Genomic DNA, 18,208 nt, shown 5'->3' with positions numbered 1-18,208 from the left:
CTTGCGGGTTTGTGCAGTCTCCATAGTAACGACAAGGGAAGCCGGGATATACACGCCTCGGTGCCGCCCAACTCCTGGGCTTGACTGACCAATGGTCCCGTGGGTTACAGAATGAAAGGTATGATTGACAACGGGATGGGACAGGAGGCGGGGGGGGCCGGAACTGTCTCTACCCAATCAAATCAGAGGCCGGTCCCAGGAGCTTGTACGAACCAATTGGAGAGCTTCAAGAGAGAGTCCGCCCACCCACCACGCTCCGCGTTGCCTGGAGCCGCGGCGGGTGTAAGCAAATGAGGAGTAAGCTAGCCTTTGAGAGAGCAGTGTTGATTAGCGAATCCGGAATCTCCAGAATGAAAGTCCACTTGTGATTCGCCTCAAGTAAACCAAAACCCTACCGTGGGCTGCAACGAGGCCGGAGTGTGAGCCGTGAGTAGGGGACCCGGGAGAGGGGGACTTACTTAGGTGGCGATGAGGAAAGTAGGGGCGGAGAAGGGAGGATGGTGGGGGCGGGTTTGAGGAGGCTGGAAGAAGGTGAGGGCTCATGGATCCCTCAGACTCCAGGTACCCCTGATCTGGACCGAAGGCCTGGTGGCCTATAAATACTTAACTGGGGAAGGAAAAGAGAAAGAAATGCTTTATTTTCATGCTTCTTAGAAAGTGAAATGTCAATGCCTGATTCAAATACCTGATGACCCAATCCTTAATCTTTGCAGCTACGGGGATCGTAGCCAGGCAAGCATCTGAATAGGTGACCTGGGGATAGTGTTTTCCTGAGTCAGCAGCAGGGCTGGCTGGGGAGGGAAGCCAGAGGCTGCTATCCTGGGAGCCCTGGGTGATGTCCTACAGGCGGACAGGTGCGTCCCTTCTAAGTGGCAACACCACCAGCAAAAAGGGTGCAAAGGGTGTGATCGGGATCCATGGAGCAGTCCATTCTGATTACTGAGTTTTTAAGAGATGATGCCTCATCCGTGGCGTTTAGGTAGCTTGGAAACTGGTATCCCCCAGTTTTGCGTTTTACTTTATTACACAGGTAGAAGCGTTATCCTAGTATTTTAAAATTCAAACCGTGGCGAAGTGCTTAAAGTAGGATCATAAAAGTATGAGAGCCCCCTCCATCCCTTCTCCCATTAGAAGGTTAGAAGGTTTGGAAGGAGTGTGAAAAGGAATCCCCCAGAAGGGCACTTTACTTCTGTATCCCATTGTTTTCTGCTGCTCTTGAGTCTGAAAATCTAGGAATGGGTGAGTTCTCTCTCTCCCACCAGCAGCCCTGTTACTCTCCATGAATGCACATTTGTACTTGACAGTAAGGCATCGTGTAATAGCCATTAGTATTCTCATACACGATCCCAGATGAGCAGGGTATTTTTAGTCCAGTGGGCTACAGGTGCATGAGTCACATGGAGTGAGTCACCCTAATAAATGCCTCTGTTTTCTCTGAGACTTGGGTGAAAGAACACATAGAGCCAACTGTTAAATGAGTGAAGAAAACAGTACACAGACCTCTAAAAAGTTTTGCACAAGCTCTTTGCAAAGAAAGTAACCCAGTATAATCACAGAGGGAGAAAAATTGGCCAGTAGTTCCCCTTATGTCAGCTTCTAAGCAGGGTGTTCCAATTTATTTTTTTAAAAGATTTATTTATTTATGCATACAAGAGCTGGGGTACAGGCCAGAGATGCGGGGGGGGGGGTGTGTGAGAGGATTCACCAGAGACAGAGTGGGGAACTGAATAGGCAGACTGACTGAAATGCACTGCTGAGGGGAGCAGCAGGAGAGACAGGAGAGGTCTGCTGTGCCATGTGGGTTTCTCCCTGGCCGGCTGGGGATCGAACTCGTGCTGCAGAGGCTGCAGATTGCTTCATAGTGCTGGGCTCAACCCCTTGCGCCACCAGGGAGGCCTGGGTGTTCCAATATAAATTATTTTATTCTGACTTTAGTCTACCCAATTTAAATGCCACAGACATTTAGTGAATGAACTTACTCTGGGAACCATCAGTTCTCAAAAAGGTTTTGAAAAAAAGTCTAAATATTAAATAGTGTTGTCTTATTAATCATATTTTACTCAGTAATTTAGCTATACCAATATGGGAAGTAATCACAACATTGATATAACAAGATAAAATGACTAGCTGTTCACACCTACCCCACAACACTCTACTATAGGTACCTTGTTTCCTTTCCACTTCTAGTAAGAAAATATGTAGGTTACTCATTAAATGATGAACGTCTTTCTTATAAAAGCTGGGGGATATTTATCTCCTTACTTTATAGTCCTTCCCTATATGGAACCCAATATTGCGTGGACTTTAAAGCTTCACTGGGAGATTGACAGGCAGTGTTTCCAAAGACCAGCTTCCACTCTCCTTTGCCCTATATTCTAGGTGTTAGACTTGGTCCTAGTTTTAGAGGGGTGTGTGTGTGTGTGTGTGTGTGTGTGTGTGTGTGTGCAATACCCAAAACAACAGCAATTAAACTTAACTGGCTATCTTGTTAAGAGCAGTACCATCAGCTCAGTCCACCAAGCAGGAAACCTGAGTCATCTCTAAGACTTTCCCCCTCAATTCTTTTCTATTTCTAAGACCTAAGTTCAGATTCGTTCATCTCTTATCTGGTGAAGTGCCATAGTCTCCTAAGTAGTCATCAATCTCTGGTCCCTGATCTCAATTCAGATGCACCTGCCACCAGTTACCTTTCTGAAAATTGAGAATTAGCACAAACATTTCAAAAATACAGACTATTACACTGGGTAGTATAGCAGAGACCTCTACCCTACCATCTTGGCTCGTAGACATTAACATTGGAGTACAGCTGCTTAAGTTTTTTTATTTTAAAGAAATAAAACACCACAAATCTAGGGCAGTCCCTTTGCTCTTTCCTCTCCCCATGCTCCTTTCTTCTCCCTCCCCAGACACAAGCATTCTTCTGAAATTGATGTTCATTATTCATGTTTTATATGTGTGTGTATGTAGGCTTTTATATTTAAAAAATACAAATCACTATTATTTTTGAGATATATTCATCCACTTTAAGTGTTTGTATAAGTATATAATATCGTATTCATTACTTATGATGGCCATTTAGGTTTTTTTCAGATTACAAACAAAACTGCAGTGAACATTCTTGTACATGTTTCTTTGTACAAGAGTTTTCTAGAACAGCGATTCTCCAAGGGGGTGGTACTGCCCCTTTGGTCATTTTGGAATTGGTGAAGACATTTTTGGTTATTCTTGTGATTTTTGGAAGGGTTTACAGACCAGGACTGGGGGAGCCAGATGTTCTGCCTTGATGGGACAGTCTCTCCTGATGAAGAATAGTCCTGTTTCCTGTACAACTTTTAGCATCCCATAGGATACTCATTTCTAGAATCCAACTCTATTTTTCATAAAAACATAATGTACTTTTTGGCACAGTTTAATATAGTAAAATTTCCAGGAATGCAACTCTAATGTAAATCAAGGGGAAATTATACTTATTTGTGGCTTGGATGTCTAACAAGAGTTGTTCATCACGCTAGAAAATCACACGACTGAAGGCAGCCCAGCTCGTGGTATTTGAGTTGCTGTACAACACACCTGCATCAGCCTACATTTGTAGCTTTCACGTTCATGGTGCTTCTAAGTTTAGGTGCAAGCATCTGACTGCTGTACTTCATTATGTATTCTAGTGTAGTGAGCCTGAACATTTGTATATTTAAACATATGCTGTTTTATTATGAATTACTTTCCATTTTAAATTGGCTTCTGTATATGATATAAAGTAGCGATCTACTTTTATTATTTTCGGATTGGGTAATCATTCATCTTAACACCGTCTAAGAAATTCTTTACCCACTGAATCATAAAGCCAACTCTGCCCTGTACAAAGTTCTCATAAATGGGTGATGCTGATTCTGGGTTTTTATTTTATTCTACCAGTCCATGTGTCTTTATGCCACTATCACACTGTTTTAATTACCTTGGTTTTATAATGTGTCTTGCAGCAGTTGGTAACAAGAAAAGCAAGTTTCTATCCTAGTTCTTAAAATTGTTTTCGCTATTCTTGGGCTTTTGCTCTTTCAGATGAATTTAGGATCAGTTTTCAAGTTTCACAAAACATAAGAGATTTTGATTAGAATTGCACTGAATTGATCGATTAAGGAAAACTGAGATTTTTAAATCTTGAACCCTCTCATCCAGGAACATGGGTTATTTCTCTTTTCAGGTCTTTAAAAAAATCTCCAAATACAGTGTCATAATTTTTGCTATAAAAGTCTTACATGTCTTCTGTTGGATTTATTCCCACTTATACATATATACATATGCATACAGATTCCTTTTTATTATGAACATTTCAAATATATTCAAAAGTATGGAAAATAGTGTAGCAAGTGCTCACCACCCAGCTGTAACAATTAACTCATGACCAGTCTTGTTTCACCTTACCCCCCCTACTTATCCACTCCCCCCCATAATTAGGAAGTTCCTAGACATCATTTCTATTATCTGTGTCATGTTTATGTACGTCTATCTTTTAGCAATATAACCATAATAATATCCAATTTTTTAAAAAATATTTTTCACTTAAAAATAAGTAGTAATTTCCTAATATCATCAAATATACAGATACTCTTCAGATTTCCCCAGTTGTCTCATAAAAGGTTTTTTACATTTGGTTTGTTTGAATTGGAATCCATTGCATTTGGCTGCTATGTGTCCTCAGACTCTTTCTTTACACTTTTTGGTGAAGTTTAATACCTACAGACAGAAAAGTATCCAAGTCAGTGGCCTCCCTGGTGGCGCAGGGGTTAAGTCTCAGTGCTATCAAGCTATCACCAGCCGCTGCAGCATGAGTTCCATCCCTGGCCAGGGAGCTAACCCCACATGGCACAGTAGACCTCTCCTGTCTTACCCAGTGCTCCCCTCAGCAGTGTATTTCAGTAGACCTGCTTATTCTGCTCCCTATTCTGTCTCTGGTGAATGATTCTCCTCTGGCCCCACTTCTGGCCTACACCCCAGTTTTTGTATGCATAGCAGTATGAACTCTTGTTTCTAGCTTCTTCTACTTCATTATTTCTGAGACACATCCCAAATACTGGGTATAGTTGTAGTTTGTTCCTTTGTATTGCTTTATACTATTCTGTTGTGTGACTGAATAGATTGTATGGATAAAACCACATTTTATCCATTCTGTCAATGAATTTTTGGGTCTTTATAGTTTTTAATTATTTTAAGTTCCTTATAAATAAATTTTTGTGTTTATCTTTCGGTGAATTTATGTGTACATCTCTGCTGGGAATGCACCTTAGAAGAGCTGTAGCTAGTGTACTTGCATATTCAATTTTATTAGGTACTGACTGCCAAACGGCTTTCAAAGGAATTATAACAATCCACACTCTCACCAGTGGTATCTGAGTTACCCCACATCTTTGTCAACTTTTGGTGCGGTCTAGCATTTCTACTTAACCATTCTGATGTGGGTACCCTATTTTAAGTTTCATTTGCATATTCCTGATGACTAATAAAGTTGAGCACCTTTTCACATACTCATTAGCCATTTGTGTATCCATTTGTCAAGTGTTTATTCTTATTTTTTAACCAGTTTGATGCATCTATTTTGAGAGGTATGTCAAAATCTCCCACTACTTTTGTGGGTTTGTTCATGTAGTGCAGTGATTTTCTCACATTTATCTTTATATTTAAGGCTTTGTTTTAGGCTCACATTTGTTTTGAGTTGCATCTTTTCGCTAAGTGAGTCTTTTTGTGACAGTCCTTATAAGTATTTTTCAAAGTTTTACATTCTGTTTTGTTTGAAATTAATATTACTTCACCAGCTTGTATTTTTTTGTTTGTGTTTTAAATTATGGTTTAAAAAACCCACATAACTTGAAATTTACCATCCCAACCATTTTTAAGTGTTCCATTTAGTAGTGTTAAGTATCTTCACATTGTTGTACAGCAAAACTCTAGAACTTTTTCCTCTACTAAAACAAATTCTATCCACTGAGTAACACCTCTCTTCTCCCCCTCCTCCTTTGTTTTTGTTTTGTTAGTATTTCCTTTGTAAGGCTTCTGTTTTGCTTTGTAAAGAACTGTTTTTTTAAATAAAAATCCCATAGAAGCATCTCTTTTAATAGTCAAATATAATGTTGTATTTGTCATGACTAATGCTATATTTGGGCTTATTTTTACTATATAGTTTGTGTTTTCTATTTTCCTTGCTTTTTCCTTTGTTTCCTTTCCTTCCTAGCTTATGTTTCCTTCCTTTATTAATGTGGAAATTATCCATTCTATTTCTGTTCTTTGGTATTTACCTTTAACATGGATATTTAACTTAGCAAAGCCTACAGGAAATCATTAACTCTTGCTTCCTTCAGAGCACAATAATTATAGGATGACTTCACTTTATCCTTTCTCTTATTCCATGTAACTATTGACAGGCATTTTAGATCTTCCTTGTTAACTCTTAAAAAAAAATTAGTCTTTATTATTATGGGACTCTTTACTATCAGTAATTCCCAGTATTTTCCCCCACCATTTCTCCTTCTATCTCACACCTTTTATTCTTGACTCATTTTCCTTTTTGCTGAAGGATTCTCTATGAGACATAAACTCCATTTCAGGCTTCATGTATCTAAAAACATCTTTATTTTACTCTCACTCTTGTGAGAACCTTGCATTCCCTACAGAGAAGTTCTACTTATCTCTGCAGAGATCTAAGGCCATCTCCCTGTCTAGATTTCTTGTTCATCTTACTCCTTGGGATCTCATACCACATTGTTGGGGGTCTGAACCCCACACTTGCATGTGCTGGTTATTCTTATCTCATCCATGGTCTAAGGAACCTCTTCCAACTAAGTTAGGAGCAAATCTTCAGACCCTATTTCAAAGACAGGTGAACCGTTCCAGGGCCCATCTGATGCCTTGTCCTGGTTCTCTGGAGCTTTGGGCTGGAGAACTTGCCTGTCCAGGGGAGAGTCACTCCTGAGGTCTGCATCTGGTTCCCTAGACCTCTGCAGACCTTGGGCTTAGCTCCTGCTGACCACTCAGGCTCTGAGTTACCTTTGTTTATAGCACTTGAGGATTTCCTGTTATTGCTTTCAAACTCTGCTCTATATTAAATTCTTTTCATTCGATTTTATTGAACATTTCTATGTGTTTGCTATTGTGTGCAGCCATTGCCTTTGGCTTTGTCCCTTTTATTGACCAGAAGCTACTGTCATCTTTCCAGAGCTAGTTCCTATCATTCCTGCACTTGATTTGTGTGGACTTGTTAGCACTGCCTCATTTATTCATGCAAAAATAGATGTGCTGCTTGTAATCTCTGCAGTAAGAACTGGGGCTACTTTGGTTAGCAAGATATAAAGTTCTTTGTCCTTGTGGATTTTCCTCTAGTTGGAGAGACAGAAAATAAACCTGTAAATAACATATAAAAATGTGAGTGAGCTATAGTTTGTGAAACGTACTCTTCAGGAAATAAAGAGACAGGAATCACTGTTTGTCCCTGGTGGTCGGGGAGCCCTATGTGAAGAGGCTCCATTAAAGCTAGATAAGAAGGATGAGGACACACCAGCCCTGAAGGGCAGAGGGTATGTTTGGACCTGGGGGTTATTTCTAGGTAGTAGAAACAGCAAGTCCAAGGAACCAGAGGCAGGGAAACCCTCAGCATCTCTGTGGCCCAAATCTCCAGTGAGCATGGAGATGCCCGTGGGAGCAGTCATGACCCCATGCCTCCCTCTGCCACCCTGAACCTTATGCTTACCAGCCTGCTTCCTTCCAGATGATCCTGTGCAAAGTTACCCCCTTTGTAAAGCCTGACTCCCTACCTCAGTTCCACTGCACCTTGGTTTTTCTGCTCATCAGTCTGTAAGATGGACAGTGGTTTACATGACAGTATCCTCCAGGCCTTAAGCTTCTATCTGAATATCAAAGTCTTGTTGCTTTGTGATCCCTAGCTTTTAGGTGCTGTACATAGTGGGCACATGACACATGTGGATTGAATGAATTTTTTTTTAAAGATTTATTTATTTATTTATACAAGCACTGGGTACAGTCAGAAGCACGGGAGGGTGAGAGAATTCACCAGAGCCAGAGTGGGGAAGAGAACAGGCAGGCTGACAAAGAAATACACTGCTGAGGGGAGCAGCGGGCGGCAGGAGAGGCCTGCGTGCCATGTGGGACCCTTGCCCGGTGGCCGGGGATTGAACCTGTGCTGCAGAGGCTGCGGGCAGCTTTGCAGCCCAGCGCTCAACCGCTGTGCCACCAGGGGAGGCCCTCAATGAATGTTTTGGCTAATTTTTTTTAGCAGTGCATGCTTAGGGCTCCTTTCCAGTTATAACAGCACTTCTCGCAGATAGTAGTTTTTGTGATAGGTTAACCACCAGCGTAAAGAAAACCATCAACGTAAAGAAAACCATCAACTGAAGGAAGAATTTGTTTGCTGAAGACATGTCTGTGGTACTGAAAGATCAGGGGAGGTACTAAAGTGTGATGTTACCCTGGAATAGGATGGATGGTGCCCCCCCCCACCCCAAAAGATATGTCCACAGCCTAACCTCGAACTTATGAATGTGAACTTATTTGGAAACAGAGTCTTTGCAGATATGATTAAGCTAAGGATCTCGAGATGAGATCCTATAAGATTATTGGGGGAAGGGGGGGCGACACTAAACCCAATGACAAGTATCCTCATAAGAGACAGAAGAAAAGGCAGATACAAAGGAAAAGGCCACGTGAAGATGGATGCTGAGGAGGTGGGACGCAGGCACAGGCCTAGAGAATGCCTGGAGCTGCCAGAAACTGGAAGAGGCAAGGATAGATTCTCCTCTAGAACCTCTGGAGGGAACACGACCTGGCTGGCACCCTGATTTCAGACTTCTGGCCCCCAGGACTGAGAGAATAACTGGGTTGTAAGCCATCTAGTTTGTTAATACATATCCCTTTGCATCATACCTCAGTTACCTCTTCTGTAATGCAGATAGAGTAATCCCTGCCTCTGAGGTTTACTGCCATGATCAACGAAATGTTTAATGTTTAATGTTCAAAAGTAGTGATGAGCCTTCTTCCGCCTCTCCTCCTGGGGGTGGGAATTTGCTTCCTTTTGTGATTAAAAACTGAGCAAGAGATTTCTGTCCTGTGATTGCCTGGTGAATCAAAGCTCGTTCTGTGGACTTAACCTAAGAACTTCAACTTCTCCAAGGCCCTAGAGTCCTCAGGTCTCCAGCCTTAGTCCTCACTGAGGGCTCCTTATCAAGGACTGTTCCACTGTGGGTTGGGGGCAAATAAATTCACACTGTGGCACCAAACTCTAAATGATCCACATGGAACAGATAGCAGCCTTAATCTTCACAAAGAAAGGTTTTGTGTTCCAAATCTCTGATTCTGATCAAGAGACTCCGGGCATCAACTAATCTTCCTAATATACCAATCATCAAAATTTCCCCGTAATGAGTGCAGACTTTCTGTATTTGTCTCAGTGCCTTCCTGGAACCTAGAGCTCCAGGACCCCTCCTCCTGCCAGGGCTGAGCTGGGGCAGCTCTCACAACCCCCCCGCACAGATGGCTGGCACTGTGCTCGGAGTCGGGGCCGGCGTGTTCATCTTAGCCTTGCTCTGGGTCTTCGTGCTGCTGCTGTGTGTGCTGTTATCTCGAGCCTCCGGGATCGCTAGGTAAGGCATTCTCTCCAGCCGGGAGTCCGAGGTAAAAGCAATTAGAAGCGAAATCGCTGACACTCATTAAACATTTAGAATTCAGAAGATCATTTTTGTAATTACTGGCAGTTTGAATGAGTTGCATTTTAACCTCTTATCATAAGCACTCACTGTGTTATTTATGCTCCGAAGCAAAGGTGGGAGGAGAAGGGAAGTGGTGTTTTTCAGTTCTCACCTTGGAGGAGATGGGGACACAATAGCTAAAACGAAAATCTGCTTTCACCGCCTGTTGAGTTTCTCGGGGTTGGGGGTGTGTGTCTTCATTGTGCAGACTTATGGCAGATGCTTGCTCTAGGCCTGGGCTGGGGACACTGCCGGGGGCAGGGTTGGGGGCGAGAGGCAGCTTGGCTCTCCCTGCCTGGTGTTGGCTTCAGAACAGTCAGGCCATAGCTGACTACAGCGTTGCACTCTCTGTCCAGATAGTGTTGGTATAAAGCGTGAGTTACGTCATTTGTTTAAACATTCTGGTCTGAAAACAAAAACAAGCTAGTGAGGGGCTGCTTTGGTGATTATGATTGCACCGAGACTGGATGAAAGCCTTCCAATCCCCATTCTGGGGCATTTGCAATTACCCCGATCAACCAGAAGGCATCCAGCTGGTACCAACTAGGAGGAAGGGCTTGGGGATGAAGGGAAGACGTTTGTGGGTACACTGGGCAGCACTGGCCTTGTGAATGGCCTGAGACATAGAACATGGGCCCCAGGGAAGAGCCAGTCCAGACCTGACAGTGCTTTGAACTCTGCCTTTCGCCCCAGGTACTCCATCATTTTCCTGTTTCTTGGTGCTGTGCTCATCACCTCGGTGCTGTTGCTCTTCCCCCGAGCCAGTGAACTCCCAGCCCCAGAGGTGGAAGTGAAGGTAAAACTATTGCTTTATTTTGCCATCTAAGCTATAACTCGTGTCTCTTGGTCTAGCTCTCCAACCTGCCCTGCCTTGTGCCCGGATGTCTGATGGGTTGAAATGTGTAAGGAGAACTTTAAAGTCAAAACAATGGTGGAGGATGCTCAGAGGAAGTCTTGATGCCCCTCCTCCTTCACCCAGGAAAAGAATCCTATCTGGGACCCCACTCACAGCGGCAGCGCCGGGCAGTCATTTGTCTGGTTTGATCCCGGCTCCAGTGCACATTAAGTTAAATGAACAATGTGTCCAAAAGCCACCTCATGTCATGGCTCTGAAATGGTAGCCTGTGTTCAGAAACTCAGCCTGGGCTTAAATTTCTGCAGTGCCCTCAGGGTTCTGAGCATCATGCTTTCCCGTGTTTGAACTTTTCATTTTGTGATTGGAGAGAAGAATTTTCATAGAGATGTACAGTGAGGAAAGAGGAACATCTCTATGAAAGCACAAGTGGGGAGAGATAAATTCAGTATTAACAATCTCACTCACAGAACCACATCTGCCAGCACCACCTTCAGATAGATCTGTACCATCTCTCTTAAACAGTCTTTCTCTAAAGACCCCAGTCTGATTTTGGGCTCTGGTTTGGCCAGGCATGATGATCTCAGATCCCTATGATCTCAACATTAACTTCTTGTGACCCATTATCCCTACCATTTGCTTTTTTCCTCTCAGCTTGTTTTAATTTTTCTAGTCATGATAATAGCTGACATATATAGGGGATTATTATGTGCCAGATCCTGTGTGAAGCACATTTGCATTCAAACCTCACTCAGGATGACCCCAAGTAATATGAAATTGGCACTATCATTATCCCTCTTTTATAGGAAAAGACACTGAGGCTGTAAGAGGTTAAAGGTCATACATGTACAGGAAGAGGCAGAGCTAGGATTCAAGCCTTCATGGTAGGAGACTCAGCAGACTCTTAGGCGCCATCACAGAGAGTCACAGGACACCCACAGTGTCCAGAGGGTGACTGGACACTAGACTACAATACACAAAATTCTATGACTTCTAAACTAAAATTGGCACACATTTCCAACCATAGCAAGGAGGAAGTGAGTCTTGAAAACACCAAGGGAAATAATCCTCAGCACACATATAGATGGAATTACTTCCTCACATACCAGGTTTTGGGTCAGCATTTGAAATCCACCTGCATGGCATCAATACCACCTGTGTAAGCTGGGAGGTAAAGTCCCACCTCAGTTTCCCTGCCTTAAAGCAAAAGCTCAATGAGGATGCCATGTTTCTGGACAGCCGCAGATGGGGAGATTGGAGAAGGAAACAGAGCAAAACCTGTTTTGAAATCAGCCCTCTCTCCCACCATCATTCTCTCCTGACTTGCAGACCCAGGAGAGAAGTTTGGAGTTTGAGCAAAATATGTTTGTCAGCATGGCCAGCAGAATTGGAGTTCTCATTTCAGGTTTTGAGAACTGGTCCCTGCAGCAGCCTGGCTCAATACTGTATCAATAATACATGACCTGGGCCTTCTGCACCCAAGGCCTGCTAATTGGCTAATTAAAAAGTGAAACGTGTCGAACGAGCAAACATGTAGCCCACAAGAGACTTGTTCTGTACTGGAGCCAAGGTCAAAGTTATGTTAAAGCTGTGTTATCAAACTGACCTTTGTTGCAAGTTGGCTGTTGGGGGTAGTCTCTGGAGCAGCCCCTTTTCTTCCTAGTGTCTTGGATCTCAATGATCACAGAGTGCTTGGACTTGACAGGTGCTGTGCGCGTGGCTACTGTATTAGTCTCCTATTGCTGCTGTAACAAATGACTGCAAACTCAGTGGCATCCTGCTCACAGATGAACAGTTCTGTCAGCTGGAAGTCCAAAATAAGTCTCACTGGGTTAAAACCAAGCGGTTGGCTGAGCGGTACTCCTTTCTGGAGGTTGTAAGAAGAATCTATTTCTCTTGCCCTTTCCAGGGCCACCTTGGATTATGGTCTCCTTGTTCCATCTTCAGAGCCTGCAGGGTAACACCTTCCAATTCTGCTTCCATCCTCACACCGCTTCCTCTGATCCTCTCTTTTGCCTTCCTCTTCCACTTTTAAGGGCCCTTGTGATTGCCTTGTGCCCACCTGGATTGGATAATTTAGTCTAATTTCCCTACTTGCAGATCACCTGATCATCCCTGGTTCCACAGCCTTAATTCTCCTCTGCCATTATCTCCAGTTTCTGGAGATCAGGATGCGGTGATTTGGGGGTCATTATTCTGTCCACCACAGTCGCTTTTTAGGTATCTTGGATTCTCTTCTAGGTACTGGGCTTTCAAAGCTCCTAACAAGCTATAAAGTCACCTAGTTTGTGTTGCTGCTGCATTAAGTCTGTAGATTAAATTGCCTTTTTTTTTTTTTTCCTAAAACTAAAGCACCACCATTTGGATGTGGGGAGAATAGAACTCTGCAAGTGAGTAGAGCCAATTAGAGGGTTTTGTCAATAAAGACCAGCAAATTTGGATCCTCAAGCATTACAGGGGGCCAGGCAGCCATCTGTAAGATTTGGGGTCAACTTACCTATCTTCTGAGTCTTTTAGTATCGCGGGGGATGTCTGTTTTCCCTAGCCCTTCGAATGCTGAGTTATGAATATTAGGATTCAGAACTCTGATGCGAGTTTGAAAAGTCACCTTTGCATTTTCAAAGTGAAGCTTCCTGAATTGGCAGTGGTTAATGATTTGGGGGGTTGATTTTGGGTATATAGGGGTTTATTGTATTGAGACAATTGTATTTTTATGCATATTTACAATTTTCCCTAATAAAAAAGTGAACAACAGAAAGAAGCCTTTCTAAAATCTAGCTCGCAAGCTTCTCATTAACCCAGGTAACTGATTTCAGAACACAACAAGAATCACACGAGGTCCTCACCATCTTTATGAACCTCCTGCATTAAGCCATGTCTTCCCTGTGCTTCTTTAGTGCTTCCTTTGGCTTGTATTTCCAGCCTAGGGAATTGAGAAAATGTTCTTTCTTAACCACTTACAGGATGTTACAGGAGGTTACAAATATGGACAGAATCCCGGTCCCTTCAGCGAAGACTTCAGAGGCACACAGCAAGCCAGCATGCTGACATGCAGTCATTTCATTTTCAATGTTTCTCTCTCCAGATTGTGGATTCCTTCTTCATTGGCCGCTATGTCCTGCTGGCCTTCCTCACTGCTGTCTTCCTTGGAGGCCTCTTCTTGCTTCTGATTCATCATATCCTGGAGCCAGTCTATGCCAAGCCGCAGCGTTCCCACTGAACACTGTTCGAGAAAACCGAGACCCTGTTCTCACCTCTGCTTAGATGTCACCAAAGAGCAAAACTCTGCCGCAGCGGTGTGCCTCGTGCCTCGAGGTCAAGGAACCTTCATTGCCGGACAAATCCCTGGAGTCCTGACCTCCAGAAATGAGGTTGCGAAATGTTCCCCACACAGAGTCTCACCAGCGTAAGAGGACACTGCTGTCTTCTTAGCACCCAAACCTTGGGTTTTCCATCTGTGTTGACAGGGAAATAGTAATGATGAGCTGCTTCGAGTAGGTTTTCAACCAAGATGTTAATAAGCAATTTGGGAAAAGGAGCTCTTTGACTTCTGCTGTCTAGTAGATGGAAGTCCTTTTTGATCAGATGTACATCTCTCACTTACAAGGCGAGGGCCAGGGGCAGTTATTCCTACCCTGGAACTGGCTCTTTCTTATTCAGTCTGGAAAAACATTCCAGATGAGACTTTGTCAAAGAAAGCCATGAAGGAAATAGTTTATCTGGCCTAGAACCCATAGGGATCATTTAGAAAGGATGTCACTCAGAGTTCAAAAGCCTCTGTGAATGGGCTGATGGTCAGCGTTGGTTGTGGACGCTCTGTGCTGGCGCTGAGGGCTCTCTGAAGGCCTGCAGGACAACAGTCCATGGACCTTCATTCAAACTCTGGGCCACAGCTTTCTGAACCCCCTCTCTCTGTATTTCAAGTTGATATGGGGATTAGAGGAAGGCCGTGGAAATACTGATTGTCTTGCTGCTGGGTATCTCTGGATTCTTATTCTCCCAGAATCTGGTGGCCTGTGCCTTAAGAATCCACTTGAGGGTATTGTCGTTTCTCCCAAAGCAGGTGAGGAATGTATATGCCTAGGATTAGGTATAACTGTCTGCCAACCTGAGATCCCAGGCCAAGTGAAACTCAACATTATACGGTGGGTGCTCTGGGCTGGTCCTGCCTCCCTTGAACTATTTGAAGAAACATCTTCAAGCTTAAAATTACGAACCAGAAATAAATGGGAAAAACATTGAGTACACGCTATGTGCTATTAGTAACTAGTTCCTTTGAAATACAATTAATTTAATCTCTATAGCAATCTCTTGTCATTCCCATTCTAAAGTAGGAAAGAAGTGCGTGTGACCAACTCCAGGGCCTGGGTGGGACTGAAAAGAGAATACTGAACTTTGTGGGACTTTGATGGAGAACTTGAGGACGCAAGCTCCACTCTCTTTCTCGCCCAGATCCTGTTCAGTGAGGGTCCCTGATCCCTCCACCCCAGCAGACACAAAGCTCTGCATCAAGAGAAGACAGAGCTGGTGGCTTCAAAGCATCAGGGGCTGGCGAGGGTCAGGGGCAGTTATTCCTTCCCTGGATCTGGCTCATTCTTATTCAATCTGGAAAAACATTCCAGATAAGACTTTGTCAAAGAAAGCCATGAAGGAAATAGTTTCTTTATCTGGCCTAGAGCCCCTAGGTAGGGAAAGAATGGAGAACTATCCTCCAAGCAGACTGGAGCAGAGAAAGGAGAATGCAGAGACCTGAAGAAAGTAGGGGGAGCTGGGTCAGGCCATTGTGCCCCCAGGACACCTGCGCTGAAGCTTCAAGAGGCCTGCGCAGAGGGCTGAGCCAGCCCGGGGAACATGGAACCTCAGCAGGCACAGGACGCCCTGTGTCCCTCTCCTCAGAGACTTGCTGAAAAAAACAAGTTTAGGAAAATGTCCAAGTTAATGACCAAATCCATCTTTTTTTATACCCCAACAAAATTATCCAACAGCTAGATCAATGCTATGATGTTCTGGGTGACTATCAACATGGAGAATATGTTTTAACATCAGAAACTAAATCCTCACCCAAGTACCATTATTAATTCTTTTTACACAGATGTAAACGACTAGTTTATGTGCTTTAGGCAAAAAAATATGCTTTGTACAAAGTGTATTTCAGTTTGACCTCTCTCCTACAGATCCGCAGGTCCTAATCAACTGTGGCGAAATGAAAAGTTACTTTCTTCCCTCATACTCAAAGCAGTCCTCTCCACCCCCCACCCCCAACAACCCCAAAGAGTTGAGGTAAGAAGTTTAAGGCCAGAAGGCACAAGATGAATTTCACTGAGAGTTCCAGGTGGGACACCCATATAATCAGTGCATAGTGTGGCACCCCTTATGTTCATGGCCTTCCTGGAGACAGGACTTAGAGGTGAGCCCCAAAATATGAACACAAATCATCTTAGCATCTCAGTCATCATTCTTTGGTTGTGCCAGGCTATGCTCTTGTGCCTCAGCAGGGCTCTCTCGTGGTAATTGATCCCTACTGGTTAGCAGGTGGAGAAGGAGTAAATCGAGGCTTCGCTCTAAGAAAACAGGTTATTTCAAAGCCTCTTAAAACTGTGTCCTAACAAAGCCATGGCTGCAGAAGAGGCCAGCCCGTGATGTGACGTAGGAGTTCAAGACAGGCCACCCCCAAATATACCACTTTGGTATAGCGATTTATTTTTGAGTGATTTAATTTGGAAAACAGAGAATTCAGGAATAGGTTTTCTGTGAACCCCTCCTCTATCTAAAGAGACATCTTCCTCAGGACCTGGAGTCCTGCAGACACACACACACACAGTTTTGTCAGCCAGGGAAGAGTGATTATCATGGGATGGACACACCACACCAGACGACTTTGTCTCTAACTTTCACACTGCCCATGGATTTTTCTCAGGGCCCGTTTGTCTTTTCTAAGATGATTTACTGTTCCCTGAGAGGCCTACACTCTACCTCCCCTTTGCTTGAGAAGACCTGTATAATCCTGAACTCTAGCCACCCGAGGAGCTCTGTCCCTTGTGTATCCATTATAAACTTAGGTTTTTCTCTTATTAAAAAAAGAAAAATTATATCCTGACAAAACTAACAAGACACCATCCCCTCCCCACAGTGGAGATGTCTGTCCTCTCCGCTAGGTGGTGCTGTGTTCTCTTTCAGATTTCTCACATCAGCAAAACCCTAGATAATTTTTTGACAAGTTCCTTTAATTTCTCACGTACAGAATGGAAGTAAAGCTAGGATTCTTAACTGGTGCACAGTATCACCTATTTAATCTAAAAATTCATCAGAATCACTGCCGGCATTTAGGTGCTAAGGAACACACACACACACACACACACACACACACACACACTGCACACAATGCATGGTGCCATTAATTCCACATTTTTGTTGTGCCACTGAATAGGAAGTGCTGGCCCTGGGGAGTAAGCCCGTCCAAGAACTTGGCTCCGAGGTGTCTAGGCTGTCTTCCTGGCTCCATCCTGGGCTAAAGGATTCTAAATTATTTTTTAATGGTTTTTATCCTAACATAAAGTAACTACTTGCTTGTTTTGCTCTTTAAGACATAAACTTTTCTACCCACTATCTCATTGCTACTATAACAGAATCACTTTTCATTTTGATTCTTGTTCACTGTGCCAAGAAACCTACAGCAATTAGTTTACAGATGAGAAACAGGCCGAGAGGTGAAAAGTTTCAAAAAATGTCACAGCTAGTTAGTAGCGGGGCTCAAACCTGACGTCAGGATTCCTGACTTCTCATCTGTCTGATAGTTTAAAAATCATTTCTGGCTTCCAAACAACTCCTTATTTTCACATTCGTTAATTGTATCTTTTAATTATCTGTGCTTAATATTTTCCTAATCCATATTCAAAAAAAGGTAAAAGTTTCATTAAAATTTCCCAGTTAGCATTTGTGGTACAAACCTTTTGTCACAATTTTTTGGCTTAAACCTCTAAGTATTTGGCTGTTGTTACATATGAGCAAGTTTCCAGACATGGGAATGGGAACTGTATGGAAATGAATCTGGAAAATAATTGGTTATCCTCACAGGAGCATGAAAACTCCAGGTTGGAAGGGATTTTATAGTTCGTGGAGTTCAACCTTTAATCTGTATTTCCATCCCAATACTTGGGAATATTTTATTTTTCACATGCTGAAATCACAGTTTTTTTTCTATTAGCAAATACAAGCTAGACATTTTTCCTAAGAGTTTCAAGTGTTTACTTTTGTAACCCTCACCAGCAACTCCATGAAGTAGGCACTCAAATATCATCAGGACACCCCATTTCACCAATGGGAAGAGTGATAAGGTGGATTCGCTTGAGGTCACTGAGCTATGGATGATATAGAAATCAGGATCTGAAGTCAGGCACTTTGGCTCCTGAACTACTTTATATTATACGAGGTTGCCTTATAAGATGAAAAAAGAGAAAGGAGTACCGAGGCCAGACAATGCAGATGCAGACGCTAGAAATACCAAAAAGCAGCTGAGTCTAGTGTAAAATCCAGACTCTCAGGAATAGCCAGGTGTCAGCAGCAAGGTAATTAAAAGCTGCAGTGACCTCAGAGACAACTTCACCGATCA

The 18,208-nt window shown here is 43.2% G+C and overlaps 1 protein-coding gene across 1 annotated transcript; it reads left to right on the top strand.

The window, feature by feature from the left end:
* The first annotated feature begins 291 nt into the window (after positions 1-291).
* TMEM218 (transmembrane protein 218) lies at positions 292-17,811 on the top strand. The gene is made up of 4 exons (XM_037505546.2): positions 292-426; positions 9,450-9,641; positions 10,440-10,542; positions 13,685-17,811. Exons 2-4 carry the CDS (start codon positions 9,532-9,534, stop codon positions 13,817-13,819), a joined length of 348 nt encoding a protein of 115 aa, XP_037361443.1. The 5' UTR covers positions 292-426; positions 9,450-9,531; the 3' UTR covers positions 13,820-17,811.
* Positions 17,812-18,208: the final 397 nt, after the last annotated feature.

Source organism: Talpa occidentalis, unplaced genomic scaffold, assembly GCF_014898055.3.
Source record: "Talpa occidentalis isolate TD23 unplaced genomic scaffold, MPIMG_talOcc4v2.1 talOcc4.12, whole genome shotgun sequence".
Lineage (NCBI taxonomy): Eukaryota > Metazoa > Chordata > Mammalia > Eulipotyphla > Talpidae > Talpa > Talpa occidentalis.
The sequence above is the reverse complement of the archived record's forward strand: the minus strand, read 5'-3'. Positions and strand labels throughout refer to the sequence as shown.

Excerpts from the sequence above, each read along its gene's own strand:
- TMEM218 (XM_037505546.2), top strand. The coding sequence starts at position 9,532 with ATGGCTGGCACTGTGCTCGGAGTCGGGGCCGGCGTGTTCATCTTAGCC. Across the intron at positions 9,642-10,439 it reads CGAGCCTCCGGGATCGCTAG|GTACTCCATCATTTTCCTGT; the intron begins GTAAGGCATTCT and ends CTTTCGCCCCAG. Across the intron at positions 10,543-13,684 it reads CCCCAGAGGTGGAAGTGAAG|ATTGTGGATTCCTTCTTCAT; the intron begins GTAAAACTATTG and ends TTCTCTCTCCAG.